Raw genomic sequence first — 20,348 nt, forward strand, 5'->3', positions numbered from 1 at the left:
CCCCTGTCCCCCAACAGCAGGAGGAGGTGGCTCCTGCTCCCTTGCAAACCAGGAGAGCTCCTGCTGGGTCAGAGGGTCCTGAGGACCCCTCCTGAGCTGGCAAGGAGCACCCTGGCATGGGGAGAGGCCCCGTGGCTGCTTGTGCCTTGGGAGGATGTATCTGCCAGCCCATCCCACCCCATCCCTTGGGAAGAAAGCTCAGGCAGCAGGGGGACCAGGCTGAGTTTTCTCAGCTCTCCATTTGCAATTACAATTGAAAGATTAAATATGAGTAAATGCTGTAGGTTTATACATAATGCTTCTTTCTACCTATGGAATGTGTCTGAATGGTCAAAAGACACTAAAACATTGTTAGAAGCCTTGGTTAATCAAGAAAGACAAACTCACCCTTAAAAAAAAACCCAAGCAATAAACCCTATTTAGATTTACTACGGCCTTGGTTTCAATGCCCTCAGAAAAAACAATCTTTTTCAGGTGTCTTGTGGCAATGTATCTGTTCATGCAATGGCCCCAAGTTCCTCATTTACCAAGCGTTGCACTCTTTTATGTATGTCATCAAAACTAGAAAACCTAAATTTGTATCTGAAAGTGTTAAGTCTAAAAAGTACAGTGTTACTTCATAACTACTTATGGTAAACTCCTAGCACACACCCAGGTGCACCTACACACACTGTTGTTTTCCTAAAGATACTGATTACAAAGTGTATAAAATTAGTAATACATTGTCAGGATACAGTGGGAGATGAGCCATCCTATAACATGGACTATAATCTAGTACCAGTCACTAAACTGTACACTTTTATACGGCCTTCTATTCACTAATGACTTTTGTAAAAGTAAACAGCAAATACACAAAGAAATTCAGTAGTGCTGTGGAGGACACTAACTGAGGACTCTAACTGATTCAAGCTGACGGAAATCTTCTGATAGTGACGTTCTTGTTTTGTCAAGCAGGGCTGCAACCAACCCACCAGCAAGACAGACAGCTCCCTCTGACAGCTCTGAGGAAAGCCCTGGTTAGAACCCACTCTTCAACTGGGCCTCTGGGAGTGGGACCCAATGCCTCCTCTTCCCTCTGGGCTGACCCTAGGCTGTATTTTAACGAGCCCGTGTGCCCCCCCCCACCCCGGCACCTTCCTGCTGTCCCCGAGCTCTGCTGACACAGTGGTGTGGCTGATAAACTTGTTGTTTGGAAATGTTGTTGTTATTCAGGCAAACGTTTGGTCCTGAGCGCGCGTGTCCGGCACCAAACAGCACAGGAGGAAGCAGCGGGCGAAGGCGCGGGCGGGTTTGTGTGTTTGGAGGTAGTCACTTCCTTCACCTATCATTTCACACCCTGGTCTGGCATGGTCCTGGTTAACCAGCTGTGCTTCAGCTCTGCCTGCTCCCCCTCCTACCCAGCTGCAGAAACCAGAGATCCCCTTCCCGAGATCCACGTAGAGAAAAGGGGCCAGATGGTTCCAGGCAACCGATCCCCCTCTGGAGCAGCAGTTGCCTTCTCAGGAGACTTCAGAGCCTGACCTAGCTCAGCAGATGCTGGGTGCATAGCCTGGAGAAAAGTTGGAGGCACTTTGTGCATTCTCTAGCCTGCCATACCGACCCACCACGGAGATGTGATGCCAGCAGCCCTGGGGAAGGGTGGCACCAGCGCCAGAGAAGAGGACGGACAACGCGCAAGGACAGACAGACAGGGAAGGAGCCTCTTGTTGCCTCGCCTCCTCTAACTGTTTGAGAAAGAATAAGGGCAACTTGGTTTTGCTGCTCACAGGCGTGCTGCACCAGCTCGCCCTCTGTGCTTTGAAGGCCCACTGCCTCATGGATGGAAACATCTTGAGTGGCACATCATCGTGGGAGCAGTAGTATATGATGTAACCTGGACCAAAAAAAGGGCCTATTTCAGGTATAAAAGTCTTAATATTTATCACTACCTTATGTACAGACGTGGAAGATCTGGTCAGGCTGAGAATATGTTAAAATTGCTCAGGCTGCTGCTAGTCCAAGTCCCATCATCACACTCCCATGAGGAATCTGAAATAGCAAGTGCACTGGAAAGAAGGGATTGTCAGAGAAAAAAAAAAAACAAAACCAAACAAAATATAGATACTACAAAAGCAACATTACTGAGTGGGAACTGGACTGATCTGATACCAGCTTGTCGGATCACACAGTGGTTTCTATAGTCTCGATCACTTCCATTTCGCACTGGGAGGGTGACAAGAGGGGACACTCATCTGGTTCCCAGCTGCTGTCTGGGCTGTAATCTTCTTCTGAGCTCAGCTCAGCCACCCCCTCCGTGTCCTCGTCACACGACTCCACGTAGTGAACCCCCACCGCATTGATCCCGGAGTCCTCGGAGCTGGAAGGGGACGAGCAGTGATCTGGTTTTGGTGTATTGCTCTCTTTTGTGATTAAGGCATTGCGGGCGGGGGCTTCCTCGGGCTTTACCTTGTGGGGGGCAGGGGGTGGCTGCCTCTGCACGTAGCACATCTTCCCATTGATGCATTTGACACGGTAATTGTCAATGAAGAGGTCAGCGATGGTGCAGAACTGGGGGGAGTCGGGGGGCAGGGGGGGCTGGAAGACAGGAGCAAACTTCAGAAAGTGTTCGGTGAGCGAAACGGAGATCTGGATGGTGTTTGGTGACTCCCGAGGGCGGATGGGTATTTCTGTGCTGGGCAGCTGCTCTACGGGTGTCATGGGCTGATAGACATATTTACCTGTGGGGAAACAGAAAAGGGGGTTTAAAGCTGGTGATCTTTGCCTCAGGAACACAACAACGCTGTGCTGCTCACCCTTGCCTGTTGTTTCTAACCAGACATCCCTCCCACCAGCACCCACTCCACTTGCAGTGGGTGGTGAGTCCTCTCCCAGGAGGGATTCACTGAGGTTTGTTGCTGCAGGTAAGCAAAACCTTCCTGACCTCAGCTCTGCTCCTTGCCCTGTCCCTGCCTCAAAATCTGTAGGATGTCCCTAACTCTAGAAAATTTAACTCCGGGGCAGAGCTCTGTAGCTAACAAGTGGGACAGGCAGCAAGTCTGCCCACACCCCGCTCTAGAGGAATGAAAACTGACAAGGTGCCTTTTTCTTCCCACTGAACTCAGAGCAGTTCTAGCTTACATCTTTTCTACAATGATCTAAATTGTACTGTTGATTGTTTTGTTGTTTTATTAGTAGTAGTGTTATAAAATACAATGACTCTCACTGCTTGCCTTTCCTTGTTCTTTTTTTTTCTGGGTATGAAATCTCATTTTCCTGTATTATAAACCAGAGATTCATACATGACTGCAGTTAGAATTTAAAGGCAGAAAATAAAGGAATTCCCAATCCATAGAAATGCTTTTGGCATCTTGATTATCTGGTTAAGTAGTAAGAAAATAGGATTATGTTGGTTATATAGAGCCGAACCAAGTGTGAACTGAAAATCTTTGCTAAAATAAATAAATAATAGAGCATAAAATCAGGAGTTTGTTAAAAAAACTGAGAAACCCGAGGCTACGCCTAAGACTGTAAAATGCTGCATTTTATTTGCATGAAGCCTCTGAAAGACTTCTGTCTCCTTAGGGAGTCACACACTCTGAAAGCAGCAATTTCCAGCAGCCTTGCAAGTAACAGGGCTCACAGAAGACTTTTGATGCACAAGTTGCAAAGGCACAAGTATCAAAGCACTGAAGGGGAGGGGTTTGATGCTTGAAGCTCTCCAGGTAAGGAGCAGAAAGCCACCAAAGTCTCACTGCATTCATCAATCCAACTGTGCTGAGATCTGCCAGGTGTTTGTGCCTCTGGCTCAGAGGTAGGTTCAGCCTTTCTCCCCTGAATTCCATCTTCCTTTGGAAAATCAGAGCAGTGACTGTGTTTCTGCTCAGGGTGGCTGGGCATGGCCTGGGACAGCAGCAGGAGAGCGGGGCTTCCTCTCCCAGGGGAAGGGCTGGCTCCCCCTCCATGTCTCTCTGCAGTCAAAAGTCCCATCCTCAGCCTGGGAAACTTTCCCAGCTGTGGTGGCAACCAAGGGATGGGGAGAAGAGAGCAAAGACCATGGAGGGAGAAAGGAAGAGCTCTGGGACTGCTGTAGTGTGGGAAAGGGGTGACGAGAGGCAAGCAAACACAGCAAGTGGGCTTGGAGAAATGAATAGCAGCCACAAAGGAGAGAAAATCCCACCCCTCTTGTGCCATGGGAGAGAAGAATCCAGCCAGCCAGATGACAGAGGTGAGTGGGCAGGGAGAAAGAACATCTTGTGACGGGATCTGACCAAAACACCTCATCAAGCACTTTTTTTTTTTTTTTTCCAATGAAATGGTAATTGTTAACAGACATCCTCTCCTCTTGCCTTCTTCTTAGTGTACCATCATCTACTTTTTAACTAGCATCAAACAACTGAATACTCTGACCCAAGGCAGAGCAGAGCTCTTCCTCCTCTGGTGCTCTTTGGAGTAGCAGCCTGGACACTTTGGTTCCAGCAGTCACTGGGGGATGGGGCCTCTCGGGCATTTTTCTGATCTTGCTGTCACAGCTGCTCTGGGGAGCTCTCTGGGGCAGGTGGGCAGCCCTTACCTTCACAACCTGCTGTACCAGCAGCAGCCCCTGCAGCTTCCTGCCAGCCGCTGCTCTCCAGAAATCTTTTTTGCTAATTAGTGAACATTAAATATGCTCCTGTCTCACAGAGCAACACAACCAGATGACCAATTAGCATGCTGCTGGGTGGAATAGCATCTGATCAAATTCAGCTCATGGAAACTAAAATGCAGCCTGCATGGGATCAACCCCAAATCTGTATTTATCCAGAATTTGGGGTGCTTCTGTCTGGGGTTCATATAATCCTATTGACAACTAATGACAAAAAACAGATACTAATGAAAAAAATAATTCTACTCTCTCAATTTCATGCCACCTCTATTTGCTGAGTCTAGTGATGGCCCTGGTGAAGACTGTAATCAAGAAAATCAAGACTGGGATCAAGAAAAAAAGTAAATGCACAATGGGACTATATTTTTCCCTTTTAAATAGCCACCATGTGCTGGCAGATGGGCTGGCTGAGGAGCACTGGGAGAGAAAAAGCAGGGGATTTAAGCCAAGGTGGTTATGGACAATGAAGGGAACAAAGATGTGTTTTGGTTTTTGTTCTTTTTTTAAAAAGCTTTGGAGGGGGGAGATGAGATGTTACCCAGGAGCTCAGTTGGTTGTTCTGCCACTGCAGCAGCATGTGGTACTTCCCTGCATGTTTAAAAACTGCCCTCCTGGCACTAAGTTTAGGGTAGAACAGCTATTCTGCTCACAGAGGATTTTGGATCCACTTGTGTGACCTTATAGTGACCAAAGCTGTTTCCTCAAGATCCAAGGACAAGCACTGTCACGTCAGAGCAGGACTTGTCCAATAGAAAAAGAGAGAATCCCTACATAAAATGATTTTGACATTTCTTTAGAATTCTAATACAAAATTGTTAAGTTACAGGGCCAAGTTTGGTTGGTTTAGACCCACTTGAAGGGGTGGTGGTGCTCACAGCTGGGCCTGACAGACTGAATCATGGACAAAGCTGTGGCTCTGGTCTTGTTTACAGCTCCTAACCCTACATAATGCACAGAAGTGCACCAGCCGTGATGCATCCTATGAAAAATACATGCAGAAATTGAAAAACAAGCTTGCACCTCCCCACTGCAGCTTGCAGGATTCACAAGGATTGTCTTTTTCACAGAGAATTACCCCAAAAGCACAAGTCCCCAAGTTCTCTTACCATTGTGGTTTGCTCCAACTCCCACTTGAAATAAACAGCAGAAATTTTATTTTTTTGCTGACTTGAAACAGCAGACAAGAGTCTCTGCTAAAGTAGTATTTTCAGCACCTATTCTGATACGTTCCTCTTAATATTCTAGCATGTAATTTATTGCCTATTTATTCCAACCAAGTCTGTTGAAGAACTCTGCAATTGAGCTGCGGTGATGAATGCTCCTGTAAATTACAGTGTTTTGCACAAATACAGATGCCAGACTAGACACTGCAGTGCAAGTTGTTTCCTGGGTCACTTGCCACCACTGCCTATGCGGAAGGCAGTAATTCAGTGCAGGAAAAATACTGCACGTGACAAACACTGTGGGTTTTGTCCAAAAATCAAACTCTGTGCAAAGCAGGTTGCTGGATTTGCAGACAGCTGGGAATCTCACTGCACCAGCTGCTAAGGGAAGCGTGGCAGTTCACCACCCTGGCAAAAAGGGCTGAGGGAAAACAAGAGCCTGCTCCTCTCCTGGCTTTTTAAAAATGTGTGAAATGAGGCTCTGCCAAAATTATTTTCATGATGAGTCTCAATTATCCATGACAGCCATATGCTGACAATATGATGGAATGTGAGACAATGAGAGATTCCAGGAGCAGGTATGTAGGCTACACTTGACTAAAAGCCTGCACCAGTACCTACACTTTGTGCTGCCTTACCCTCCACACCCTGCCCCTCTTTGGCTGGTCACAGGCCCAGGGGTTTGTGCACAGCTCAACAGACTGATTCGTTTCCCGTTTCTTCATTATTCAGCTGACTCTTGAGGAAGCCTAAAAACCAAATGCTTCAGAGACTTAGCACAAAGAGGAGCCCGTACTCAACTGCAAAATGACTACTGCAAACACATCTGCGGGGGTAAGTACTGGCCAGCACTCATCCCCTGCCTCTCTGTGCACGGAAATATGATTTTTTTCCTTGCCAAATCGGATGCATGCTGCTCCCCAAAGCCTTGGCTCCATGCCTCCCGTGCCACCTGCCAGCAGGTTAAGGCAGAACCCAACAAAGCAGAGAACTCTATCATCACCTGCAGACCTTGAGCAAACTCATGCAACTTGGAAAAATGTTTTATCCCCCAAAGTAGACTCACTCTTCCATATAATATATATGTAAGAAGTCTGTTTGTGCCACTGATTACTGGAACTGTGTGGTTGATTTATTGGAAGCTATATTATAGTTGTCTGCTGCTTACAAAAAACAAATGCAAGCCTTTAGAAGGAAGCCATGAGGTCTTTTTTTTTTTTTTTTTCCTTGGTTTTTTTGGTAATTGAGAAGTCTGCATTCATCCTCACCAAGCAGACACAGCAGGAATTTCTGTGGCTAGTACAGAAACAACTTAACCATGAAATAAGTAGGGGTGCTTCTTAAACGTTGTATCCTCCGCTTCTCTTCATCTCAGCATTCTAGTTTACCTCTGCCACTCATTATTGTGTTGTTAATATGCTGAGCATATTAAAAAAAGTAATAAATCCATCTTTCAGCAGTGAGTTTCTCATAAGAAATTCTGAAGTTTTACCCTCTCAAAATGCTACCTTGAATAATTTTTCTTTCCTAATAAGCAACAACAATGTACTTCAGAAAATAACAGAAGATCGTTGTGATGCTTCAGCTGCGAACCACAGGATGGCTTGGGTTGGAATTGTGTGTGAGCCTCAGTCAGTGATGCATACTGCGTGTTACTTGTTTGCATGCAAGGCACCCAGACATCTTTTAACTGAAACATAAAAGCTTTTTTTCAAGTGTGTTCTTCCCCCCCCTGCGGCTGCTTGGGCAAAGATTTCTACACCCTCCAATCTGCCAGCTCATCTGCTCTCCAAAAACCAGCAAGGTTAAGGAAGAGCTGAAATGGTAAAATGTTAAACCATGCCCTGGCTGTGTTTAACTCCCAGGCTGAGGGCTCGTGGTGAAAGCACCCAGCCAAGATGTGCTGGGAGAACCAGCTCAGAGCTTCCAGGTGGTCCCTGTGCTTCTGGCCATGGGGTAGGATTCTGAGAGGCTGAGGCAGTGATCTCAACACTAGGGCAAAGCACCTGAGCTGGTACTTAGGCAGCCGTGCATTCCCTCTGAGTAGGCTGTGTGTGCAGTGGGTGTCCATGGTTTAACAGCAGAGAGCTGCTGCTGCTCCTGTGTTGGTGACTCGTTTGTGAACTACATCTGTGTGACAGCAACAGTCATCTTTGGTTGCAAAGTCAGATGGGATTCTCACTCCAGCCATGCAAGACTCTTTTTTTTCACACACAGCCCTGCCAAAACAAAAATCAGCTTACAAGGGAGAAAAACCGATCCCACTCTGAAGAACATAAAAAAAAGATAATTCTAATTAAAGACTGCACAGCTTTGAGGGAGTGGAGGCAAAGCAAGTGTAGCAGTACTCATAATGCATGTGTAGCAGGAGACAGTGTCAGCTTGGAGGGATTCTGCATTACTCTGTGGAGAGTTCACAACACGAGGGCTTTTCCACATCTCTCTGTGTGGGGAAACCTTGGAGATTCTCACCACTGCCTTTCTTCACAGCAAAAGATGGAGAACTACCAAGCATTCTCCCAGTGGGACTTGCTTCGTCTCTCACCAGTGTGGCAGAAAAGACACGTCTGTCTGTCTCTTACAGAAAGCTGACTGGACCCACAACCCCTCTGATGTCTAAATGAAGATGTCTTGCAGGTGATGACAGCTCCAAGCAGTGTGCTGCTGCCTGGATTGGTGCAGTAGCCCAAGGACAACATATAAACTGTCAAACACCCAGATGGGTTTCTGAGATCCCCAGGGTGGTGGGTGGCACAGGTGGCAGACAGCTCTGCCAGGGAAGGCCATCCTGCCACAAGCCCCAAACCATGCATGGGCGGGCACTGGGCGTTGTTTCACCACTGACAAAGCAGAAAGCTGGGGCAAACAGAGGGTTTTCCTCCTTTCCAGACTAAAGCAATGCTTGCTGCCTGCAAGCTGGAGATGTATATTGAAGGGCACTCAGCCTGCTTGAGGTACCCACTACACTTTTTTTTTTTCAGAAGCATTCAGCAGAGCAGAATGGTCACCTGAAAGCGTGATGCTGACACTGCCACCCAGCAGCTCCTTCCCCACACAGTGACTGCCTCCAGCCTTTCTCATCTCTCTGGTTATATGCAAAGGTTGAGACAACAAACCTTTGCAAACAGACTGGCCTAACCATAAATATTCACTGAGGATGATAATAGCTTCAAATTACACTTTGCTTAGTGCACAGTAATAGCTTTTGCAGAAGGGTGAGAACAAATGGAAGGAGAAACCTGGAGTACATTTGCAGATGGCACACAAGAAAAGAAAAAAAAAAACACTGCTAACCCAGTTTCCATTTCGTTCTATCATATGGAATAGTCATCACGTTGTATCTAGCTAAACACCTTGTGCTCTGTCAAGAATGTGAGATGTGGAATAAGCCACTAGAAGAAAAGACAAATACTTCAGGACTCTGAGGCGCTGTTGGATTTCCAGTACAAGCTCCAATAGGGCTGAGCTGTCATTGGTGGCTATAACGAAGCATGACCAAAATACTTGTCAGTGTTGAAGAAGTTTCACAGATAAAGATACACAACATCTTAATGTGAGGGATATTTTCACCCTGGGTTTCTTCCAAACAATTTTGGAAAAACACCAAGATTGGAAAAGCAGAGAATCCAGCACACTTCCATTGTGTATGTATAGACAAGAAGTGCAAAAAGGGACCACAAAAGAGACTCCAAAACCAGACCAGCTTTGCAGAGGAGCACCAATTACTCCAACACCATCAGAAAAGAAAAAGAAGCCATGGAACAGGATCTTAGAGGTCTGGAAACACCCCAGGAAATGTGAGCAGGCTTTGACCTAAGGGAAGTGTATCACTACAAACAGGGCAGTAACAAATCTGTCCCATTGCTGACCTCATCCAAGCACAGGAAAGAGCTGGGCTGAGGATGTTTCTACAGTGGCTCCCCCAGCAGCAACTCTGCACAGCTGCCAGTTCTCTTCTGCTGTCAGGGAGGGGTAGGGGTGTTCTCACTGCTGCACAGCCAGAGACCACCGGGACAGCCCTGGATTTGATGAGCTGTAAGCCATTTGCTGCAAACCAAGAATGAGGGAAGGGAAATCAGAAAGGTTTTCTTCATTTCTTCATCAAATTCGTATTTTAATGCCCTTTTGTCTTTTTTTTTTTTTTAATACAAAAAAGGATCATGAGAGGAGCCCATGCTCGAGCAGGGATAAAGCCTGAGAAGTCTTCTCCCCTGAGAAGGAAGGAGCAGCAGAGACATCGTGTGAGGAACTGACCACAACTCCCATTTTGCCATCCCCTGCACCACTGGGGAGGAGGTAAGGAGTCTGAGAAGGCAGGGGTGAAGGAGGAGATGGATAGCCAAGGGAGAAAGGTTGGTTTGTGTAGCTGGGAATAGATGCATTTTATTGTTTGCCTGGGGGACTGACAGGAGAAACAATGGAATATGGAATGTGTTGTACCTGTGCTGCTCCTTCCTTTTGTCAAGAGTACAGGGTCCCCTGCTGACAACTCACCTGTGCAGGGTCCCTACCAGAGCAGGAGCCTTCTGGGCTTGACAAACACCACATTCCTCAACTTCATTGCTGGGCACAGCTTCCTTATTATCAATATAGGCCATTCTTTTAACCCTCATCCTACTGCTTCTTCTGGTGGCCCTCTACACATGCTTCTCTTCACTGCATTCAAACCAATCTTTGTGTTTTGATGCCAAGCCCCTACAGAAGCTATTTCTGGAGCATTGAAAGGAGCACTGAATGCTTTCCCTGCTCATGCCTAAAAGATGTCAGTGTGCAGGTATGGGTACCACTGCTTCCCTTGGAGGGGAGTGGGCTCCAGTAATGCTCTGCATGAAAAGATAAAAGACCAGGTACTCCCCTGGGAATGGGCCATTGGGCCACACAGTGCCACTGTGGGCAAACAGCTTAGAGCAGCTGGATGATGCAGGTGGGAGCAAACTCAGCACTTGCTGCTGAGGCAGGATAAGTGAATGCTTCCAGAGAGGTAAAAGCATAGCTCCCGGTTTCACACCAAGAGAGCCAAGATCCCACAGCAGCACCTGGGAAATGCTGAAGTCTAGTGGCACAGGGTAGGAGAAACAAAGAGAAAGGTGAGTGCCTTCTTTTGCCTGTCCTGCCTGCAGATGGGCTCATCCTGGCGGACTGTAGAAGACTGCAAGAGCTGATCAGTCCACCCTGGCACACCTGATGGCCTTCCAAAACTTTCACCAGGGACATGTGGCACTTGTGAGTGAGCACAAACGCTGGGAATGTGGCTCAGGATCAGCAAAGCACTGGAATCCAAACATCACAAACAGCGTGAAGCAGCCAAGCACCCTGCCTGAAACAGCTGCAGCTCTGCTCCAGCACCAGCATCACACATGGAGCAGGGAGAGGGATGAGAGCAGAGCATGCTCTCTCTGGGCATGGCAGGGAGAATGTTTCAGGGCTGGGAGCAAGTACAAAAGCAAAACCAGCAGTTTTGAGAGCACAGGTGTGAGCCCTCAAGCTCCACAGTCACCAGTGAGAACAAGAATACAAATGTGTGCCTCTCGTTGAAATTGTTTTACAGTATAGGTTATATATAAATTCCAACTGTTACATTGCCTAAATTAAAGTATGGGTGTATTAAAGATATGGCCCAGTTGCCAAGCAATCAGATTTTACTTTCCCAGAAGGTTTCTGACTTCCATGTATGTGAACATACTCAACTATTGGCAAAAACATCTCTAAATTGCACCAACTGCACTTCTTGAATTCCGTGATCAGTCACTATATAAAAATTGATTAGTGGAAGGATCAAAGCCATTATGAAAACAGACTCTGTATCTTGTGGATAAATTAATGTAGATGCTGGGATAAAACCCACAACAGACTAAAAAAGGGTCGCTTTATAGGCAGTTACCTATAGCTACATATATATACATATATATATGAGCTACCTGGAATCCAATCTACTATCAACCACCTTTTTACATTAGTATGAGCTTGTGCCATCCACCAACAGCTCAGCCCACACAGGCACAGCTATCCTTCTGGATTAGCCTACAATGTTTGCAAGTAGAGCCTTTTGCTTTTTATCCTTTAGAGAAACAAAAAATTCTGCTACAGCCTTTTCAATGTGCAGAAGTTCCCAAGGCTTGAAGTGAGTCCTGAATATGTCAGGCATCATTGGTCAAATGGAAAGTCAGCTCTGCAGACCCACAGGATGGCAAGCACAGAGATGACAATCCTCATAGCTTGGTTTGTCAGCCAGGGATATGACTGTGGGCTGCCATTTAAGACACCCCAAAAGTTAGGGTGGTGTATCAGAAGGCCCTGCAGCCACACAGTTGTGCATTTAGACACTGGGAGTAAGAATCATGGACTCACAGAATCATCGTGATTGGAAAGGACCTTCAAGATCATCGAGTCCAACTGTCAGTCCTAAACCACCTTAACCACTAAATCATCTCCCAAAGCACCACATTTACCTCCAAGTTTGAACACCTCCAGGGATAACAACTCCAACACCTCCCTGGGCAGCCCATTCCAATGCTTTATCGCTCTTTCACTGAAGAAATTTTTCCTAATATCCAATCTGAACCTCCCCTGGTGCAACTTGAACGAATTTCCTCTTGTCCTGGAGCTGAGTAAGAACATTCTCTGAGTAGAAACACCCAGAAAATCAAACAGGAAAACGGATTTCCTCACTGGCAGAGGCCAGGGTACTTCAGGGCAGATTTTATCTTTGAGCTGTTCATCTGCATTGAGAAAAGTGCCTGAAGCCTTTCATCAGAGTGAAGACCTCTGAGCAGGAGCAGAACTCAGCCTTCACTACAAAGCCTTTTAGAAGTGAATTCAGAGCCATCTGTGCCAAAAGCTGACTGGACAAAACATTAATGAACCCTTGGGAAGTACTTGTTTCCTGTAGGAACCACCTACTGCCTCCCCATTTCAGGCTGGTCCTCAGCAGGCTTCACAAAACCAGCATGAAAACCCTTCAAGCAGGTACAGAGCAGAAGTGTGATTTATCTGCAAATCGCAGAAGCTTGTTCCAGTAGATCACTGATTTTTGGGCAAGCAGACATAATTCTTTGCAAATCACATTCTTCAGATGGATGGACAGATTATGAAACAGCCTCATTGTCATGCCTCACAAAGAAGAGTTTCTGGCTGGCAGAAAGTGGTTTGGTACACAAGACCTCTTTTTTTTCAGGACTTCTAGAGAATGAACACAGTGATTTCTGTTCAGTCCTGTACAAGGCATACAAGAGTCCTACAAGATCTCCTGACAGTGAGTAACAGGAATCCAAAGCTTTTCCTGTGGTCTATTAAATGGTGTCAGAGGGGTTGTTGATAATGGTAATAATAGAACACGTCTGTAAATATAACTGCATTCTAGTAAGGATTTCAAAATTAATGCCAGCAGGTTCCTGCAAAGGCACTGATGCTCCCACAGGGTTTGATGAATCTACACATGGGCTCTCTTTCTGAGACACAGCAGCAACAGCACATTCACACTGTGATTTGTGGATTACAACTAAAACCAGAGCAACAAAATGCAATCCCAGTCCAGAACGGTGCTCCCATAAAAACTGGTGGGTGTTTTCCCTGAGAATCACACCTCAGAATATATTAAGCTGACATTATTTTGTTTATTGTGTACAGCTTAGTGAAATGAAGCTAGAATAGCTCAGCTCTTCGAAATACGGGTGAAGAGGAGACCTTACATAGCCACAGGCAGCAAATCCTCATTAAAAGTATTTTCCCATTACAAGCTGAAAAATCCACCTCTTTGCAGCTCCTGCCTGGTATGCAGGGTAATGCCTTGCTTCCGCACTAACATTTTGTCCAGATACATGGACTTCAACTGGATGGATGTTCAAGATCTTTTCACAGCAAAAGCAAACAAAAAATGTCTATTTCTCCTAGGATCATTGTCCCACCAAGAGAAGCTGTGTTTTCCAAGAACATCCAGCCCCAGAGTTCCTAGCTCCACTGCTCCATTCCTTTTTAGACAGAATTTTCTACAGAGAGAAACATATGAGCCACTCCAAATATTCAGTCTCAGGATTTAAAACCTGAGTTACAACTCCCTTCTTGTGTTTATCTAACAAATCAGTCCTCACAATTCAGTGTTGCCCTGTGGAACAGCACTGCTGAAAACTGAAGTTGCCATCACTGATGCCTGGATGTCTCCAGTCTCCCATCACCTCCTGCAGATAGAGGCTAACTCAAGAAGAGACCTTTAAAGCAGTGTACTCTCTCCTAGATGTGGCAGTTTCATGGCCACCATTGCCAAAAACCCCAACACAACAATAGCAAGGCTTTGGAAGATCAGAGCAACCCAGAGCTTACTTTGGAACCCTTTCCAGGGCTGTAGCCACTTCCCCAGCATGGATGGATCAGCAGAAACAGGCTGGCAAGCAGACACAGATCCTCTTTAGAAGCCCAAGCTCTGTCACGGTGCACTTGAACACCTTCAGTAAACATTTATCTTGCTTACCAGTGCTCTGTTACTGGAAAAAAAGAGCTGCCTTGCTGATTCCCCACTTATGGTTCTCACAGGCAGACTGGGGTCTGAATAGTTACACGGGCTTCAAAGATTGTCAAGGCCACTGCTGATAGCTTCTGCCATTCAAGAAGTGGGAGGAGAGACACCACAGAAATGCTCCTTGTGTGCACAGAGCCACTTCTATGCTGCACACATTGCTGTGTGGCAGGGGAAATGCCAGCAGGCAGAGCACGGGGCCAGGGGTGTGTGTACACTACCAGGGGACAGGCAGGAGATGAGATGCAGCACACACAGGATCTTTCTCTCCGGAGGAGGTCTCACCAAGGCTGGCCTCAGCAGAGAGCTTTCACCAGTCTTGCGGGACAGAATGTTTGTGTTCAAAAATGTTACAAAATCTAACCGAGTATTTCAAGTAGAGAAACGCAAGAAACAAATATCTGCAGTGCACCCACGGGTGCTGTGACAGCACTGATTGGCTTCATTCCCTGGCAGTCCCTGTGGGAGATGGACGATCAACCCTCATGGCTCAAGAGAGCAACTGCAGGTACAAAACTGACTGGCTGCTCCACCTCCAGGGACCTGCAGGCTTCCCCGAAACAGCCACAGTGAGAAGCAATGGAGCTTGCTCCAAGAGCAAAAAGAAACCCTGGTCTCCCTGTTCATCAGGAAGATGCACAAGAAATCTCAGTACACTCTGATTCTGCATCCCCAGAGTATGTGTTGGCACAGCAAAATCAGAGAAGTCCTTCTCCCCCAAAACACCCGGCAAACACACACCCTTCGTGGAGTGCCACCCATCCTGTGAACCCATTTTTCTCCTCTTGGCTGAGGAATGGCAGTGTCTCAGTTTTCCTGCCAAGCCTGACAGACCTCACGCAGAAAATGCCAAGACAGGATCCAAACTCGAGTAACAGTTCCAGAATTACGTGATGCACCCCAGGGAGCAGGAAGCTATTTGAAGGCACACCTGTGAGTGTTACAAAGTGCAAGGGTGGGGGAGCATTTGTATTTTTTAAAACCTGTGCTGCCACCGCAATCCTTGTACCTCTCTGAGCCTAGCAACTGCCTTTCCTTTCTGACCCCCCAGAGGAGGTTTCAGGGCTTTCACCTGTGCACCCTTTGCTTTCTTATAAATATTCCAAACAGCTGAATCTGGCAAAAGCAGTGGAACTGAAATTTACATGCACATCATTTTCTCAAGATAAGATATGCAAGAAGCTTTAAGTAACTACCAGCCTGCTTTCTTGGTGCTGCACTGGGGCAAAAAAATAAAACCTAGAAAGGCTAATACAAGCCTTTGTAGGACAGTTCCTCTGTATTGATACAACTGATGTGGAAAAGAGTACTGTGGAATTTGTAGAGTATTTTGGTACTTGTGGTGTATTTTTGATAACTGCAACATAACTTACTGAGAGTTTTGTAAGGTGTTTAACATAGCATGAGCTATTCGGATTTAAAAAATGAACTGAGTTGCAACAGAGTATCCAATTTTTTTACTGTTGGGGAATGAAGGCAATCTTGTATCAAGTGCGATGCTTTCTCTGGTAAGCTAATTCTTCAGAAGTAAAATTAGTAAATCACAGTCGAAGCCCAGCTGTCAGGACAGATGTAACCCGATGTTCTGATCCGTTCTGACAGAAGCAGGTAGCACCCCACAGCCAGCATCGCTGCAAATGAGAGCCACAGGGGAAAGCCAGAAGTGAGGAAAGGAAGGTGGGTACCTGCTGCAGACCTGCCTCTGCCTCTCTGCCTCTGGAAAAAGTTCATCTGAGTAATTTAAGGCTCTCAACCTACGTATAATGAACAGAATCCCACAAGGCTGTCAGAGGGGAGGGGAGGCAGGCTGTCACCCTGGCAAGGGGAACGTATGCAGGGATGAACTGAAAGAGCGCAGTGCAGCAGGAGAGATGGGTACCGGGACAAAAGGAGGGGCTGAATTCGAAACACCTCCTGGGCTAACAGTTTCCTCCCTAAAGAGGAGAGGGCTCTGAAGCCTTGAGCCCTCAACCCATTTCCACGTGGAGGCAGGAGCTGTCAGGCACACGACTGTCAGGCAGCACCCAGGGGAAGAGCTGTTGTAGACAACATTTACTGCAGCAGGCTCCAAGGCACTGCCCGCTCCTCCAGATGCCCCAGGTGCCTTTCCAGCCCTCCTGTCTGCAGCCTCCCCAAACCCACTGACCCTGCACATTTTGTGTGTGCCTGCTCAGGGAGATTCTAGTTGGGTTCAGAGGACTCGAGGCACAGGGGCACGTTAGAGAACGACCTCCTGTCTTACAGGGAAACCGGCACCCGTCCAAGCCCAAACTTCCAAGCTTAGATGCAGAAGTGTACAGATACCCACAGCACTTGAGGTCCTTCGGAGCTGTCTGGATACACTGAACAGTCCCTGTGATCCCGCCTGCCAGCTATTATTGCCATTTCACAGACAGCGACACATTGGAGTTAAAGAGAGCGCTTAAAGTACCGCTCACATCAGAACGTGCCAACAAAAATGGCTTTGGGGAATTCAGACTGGGTTCTTTCTCAATTATTACTTCTATAGCCAAGTGGCTCTGCAACACTAAATTGCTTCTGTCACGGAAATAAGCAGATGTGATCCTGAATACACATGAGGAGACAATCTACTCATTGCAGCGCTGGTGAGTTTTTGTCATTTTTCACTGTAAGTGCACTTTAACTGAGTTGACATTCTCCGGGACCTTGGACACCAATGGAAGATAATGCTTCCAAGGCCATTTTAATTCATCTAAAGCTTCCTGTACCTCAAAACAGCTCTTAAGAGTCACAGAGAACCACTTTCAAGAACCCTCTGAGGATTCCCAAGTCAGTATTATGGCACTGCATTTACGGAAGATAACTCCCAACACTGTTTAATTAACTCTCTGACCTCTGTACAATTTTCCATTATAGGCCTCGTTCTTACCCCTTTTAAGTCCAACTCAACTCATTCTGCAAGAGCAGGATACAAAGAGATCCTTAGCTCTGAAATTTGCATTAGGAAATAAGAGGGCAAGAAAGGAGCGAACTTCTTCGTGGCTTTCAGAAGATTAAAAAAGAAAATGAGGTATGTAACTCCTTTCATTTAAAATCAGTTTCACGGGGCAAATGTATCTCAAAGTTTTTTAGCCGTCAAGGGGTAATTAAGAAGGAAGTCTGTACTTGTTGTGAAAAACAGGATTACTTTTAAATCTCATGATTGCTGAAGGGAAGCAAAGTGTTGGATGGGATCTCAAGTGGTCCCTCCAAGAGGGAATCAGCTCTCTGTCACTCCTCAGACACCAGTCTAAACCTTTCCTAAAGGCCTTCAGGGAACGGGATTCTTCCCCTTACAAAGCACCCCATTCCTTTGCTTCATTTCTGTTCCTGGTTGAAATGTTTCCTGATATCTAAACCTAAACTTTCCTTGTTGCAGCTAAGTGATAACTGGCTATCTTCCAAGTCTGTGTGGAGAAGGAGCAGAACACACTTTTCTTTGCAAGGCACTTTGCAAAGCTCATCTCTTGTTCCTCCATTAATCTTTTATAGCCCAAGCCACCCCTTTGCTTTTGCCCCCCCTCGTAAATCATAATTGGTAAACTGATCTCTGTGACCACCTACAGAACCTCCCCAGTCCTACTACAGCTTTTTAAATTGCAATGCTCCAAATGAAGCCCATCGGCCTGGTTTCATCATTACTGAGCTGTAGAGACTAATTAAATTGCACACTTGCAATGCTCCTGTTAATGCATCCCCAAGTGAAGGCTCAGATTCTGGTTTTGGATTATCCACCAGGCCTCCTGCTGCTGATGCACACATCCGTCTTAATCCCCACATCCTTCTCCACAATGTCACTTCTTCAGGTGCCTCCCAACCCTGTGCTTGGCTTTCCCTTTCCAGGACCGTGCCCAACTGATTTCAGGTGGCATCTCCAGTTAACAAATGCCATTTTGAGCTCCAATCCTGCTCTCCAGAGTGCTTATAAGCTCATACATCTTGATTCCAGGCGCAACTAACAGAAGCCATAGAAATTTTGGAAGAGTATATCTAGGCCATTAGCTGGAGGACCTTTGTGGCATCAATGAAATGCCAGTGAGATAGCCCTGCCCTGTGCAGCAGGTGACTGTGACACCTTCCTCTACAGCCAGTTGTGCCGCCACACTGGGTGCAGAGAAAAAAAAAAAAAAAACAAAAAAACAACACCGTTCTGAACAGATTTCTGCTGAATACTAAATCAAAGCAAAATTCCTAAAATGTGCGTTTAGTTCCAATAGAGGCTCTCATCTAAATAAAAGGTGGATATTTAGGCAGGCCCTTTTCCCTGTTCAGCAAAATCTGCAGAGCGCACGTGCAGGGGAATCCACACAGGAGCTGAAACTACAAGGAGAGAAGGCAACGGATGAAGATCTGGATGTCAGGAGGCAAGGGACACCTTCAGCAGCCCCAGGCAGCCCTCACATGAGCCTCCAACTTTAACCCCGACCACCCAGGCTTTTAAATCTCCAAAAGGAAACGCGACCTAAGCACACAGCTCCATCACCATTTCCTGACCTCATACCGACACGCCGTTTGACAAGCCTGCTCTTCAGGGCTCGATGCGATTAATTATTCATCAAACTATGTTTGGACATCCACGGTTTCAACCCCAGCCTCCATGATTATACACATCAAGTGTGCTTAATACAGATTCTACAAAGTCGCCTTTTCGAGAAGAGTTGGGTCAACGCCGTGTTTTGGAACAGCAACGATCTGCTGCTACACGGGCGCTGAAGCGGTTACCGGTTACCTTGAAAGATTTTAAGCCCTTACCGTACGCCAGCAAAAAGGAGCCGAGTGAAGTAGCCGCTCTTGGCTTCCTCAGGCGCGACCGAGAGGCTCAGGCGGCCGCCCGCCCCCCAAAAGCACCTCACCCCTCGGCCGCCCCCCGCTCCCATGGCCCCGCCACCCCGAAACTTCTGGGGCTCCCACCTCAGCCCCGGGCTGTCCAGGAACCGCCTGGGCAGGGACAAGCTCCGGGGCGGGCTCCTCCCGGCCGCCCGTGGTTCGGTTCGGGACGGGACAGGACGGGACGGGGCGCTGAGGGGGCGGGCACGCGCGGGGACCGTTAGCGTCTCGGACACTCACAGTGGCACCATCCCAGGTGGCAGCACCAGTGGAGGCGGAAGCAGCGGCCGTGGCTGTGGGTGGCGCAGAGGGAGAGCCCATCGCAGGGCTGGAAGTCGGGTCTGCCCGCACAGCTGCGGGCCAGCGCCTGAGCCTCGTCCAGCTTCTCGCTCTTCGCCGCCGCCCCGCTCATGGCGCCGCCGCTCCGCCCGCAGCCCCCGCACCGCAGCGGCCGAGAGGAGGAGGAGGTGGTGGTGATGGTGGCGGCGGCGGCGGAGGAGGAGGAGGAGAAGGAGGAGGAGAAGGCGCCGAGCCGCAGCGGGGACCGCCCGCCCGCCCAGCACCGCGGGGGGCAGCTCGGCGGGCAGGGCCCGGCAGCCCGCCCACGGGCTCCTCCCCGCCCCGCCCCGGGCAGGGCCCAGCCGGTGCCCCCTCCCCTCCTCCCGCCCGCCCTTCAACACCGGCGGGGCCGCCGGGGCATAGCGGCTGCGGGGAGCGGGGTGGAAGCGTACCGGGGCTTGGGTGACCGCCGGGACTGCCTCGGCAGCAGCCGCTCTGGGACAGCCGCCGCGAGGTTGAAAGGCACCGTGTAGCGGCACGCGTGGGTGCGCGGTCAGTTGGTGCTCCTGGCTAAGCCAGCGCGGCCACAAGCGGTGCCAGCGGGACCCTGCTCTTGGTGCTGCCGTGGCTGGGCCTGCAGAACCCCTCTCTAAGCCCGCCCGGCTTGTAAAAGAAGGTCCAGGCATCCTTGCGTCCCTTGCACTCCATTGAGTGTGAGGAGGAGGCAAGCAGGACCCATGAGCTGATTTGGGGCGCTCCAAGCGTGTGGCTCTTGGGTGTTCGATGAGACGTGGGCACAGATCATCCCAGCAGTGCCAAAAGCGGTGGAGCGGGAGCCTGAGCTTCCTCCAGTGTTGTGCACGCAGTTCTTGTTTAGTGCTTACGTCCTCAAGCTGCTTATTCTTAGTTTGCTCTCACCAGGCAAAACTGCTTCTTTCTGAGCACGCAG

At 48.0% G+C, this 20,348-nt stretch overlaps 1 protein-coding gene across 2 annotated transcripts; it reads right to left on the bottom strand.

Moving 5' to 3' along the window:
• Positions 1-1,743: 1,743 nt before the first annotated feature.
• On the bottom strand, positions 1,744-19,682 carry C9H3orf70 (chromosome 9 C3orf70 homolog). 2 transcript variants are annotated; one of them, XM_071752001.1, is made up of 3 exons: positions 19,361-19,682; positions 2,122-2,717; positions 1,744-1,873 (listed from the first exon to the last, which is right to left on the bottom strand). In XM_071752001.1, exons 1-2 carry the CDS (start codon positions 19,530-19,532, stop codon positions 2,161-2,163), a joined length of 729 nt encoding a protein of 242 aa, XP_071608102.1. In that variant the 5' UTR covers positions 19,533-19,682; the 3' UTR covers positions 1,744-1,873; positions 2,122-2,160. The 2 variants fall into 2 exon arrangements, with proteins under 2 accessions (XP_071608102.1, XP_071608101.1); XM_071752000.1 differs by lacking the exon at positions 1,744-1,873 and having other exon boundaries at positions 1,895-2,717.
• Between the last annotated feature and the right edge of the window lie 666 nt (positions 19,683-20,348).

The sequence above is a fragment of the Heliangelus exortis genome, chromosome 9, assembly GCF_036169615.1.
Source record: "Heliangelus exortis chromosome 9, bHelExo1.hap1, whole genome shotgun sequence".
Lineage (NCBI taxonomy): Eukaryota > Metazoa > Chordata > Aves > Apodiformes > Trochilidae > Heliangelus > Heliangelus exortis.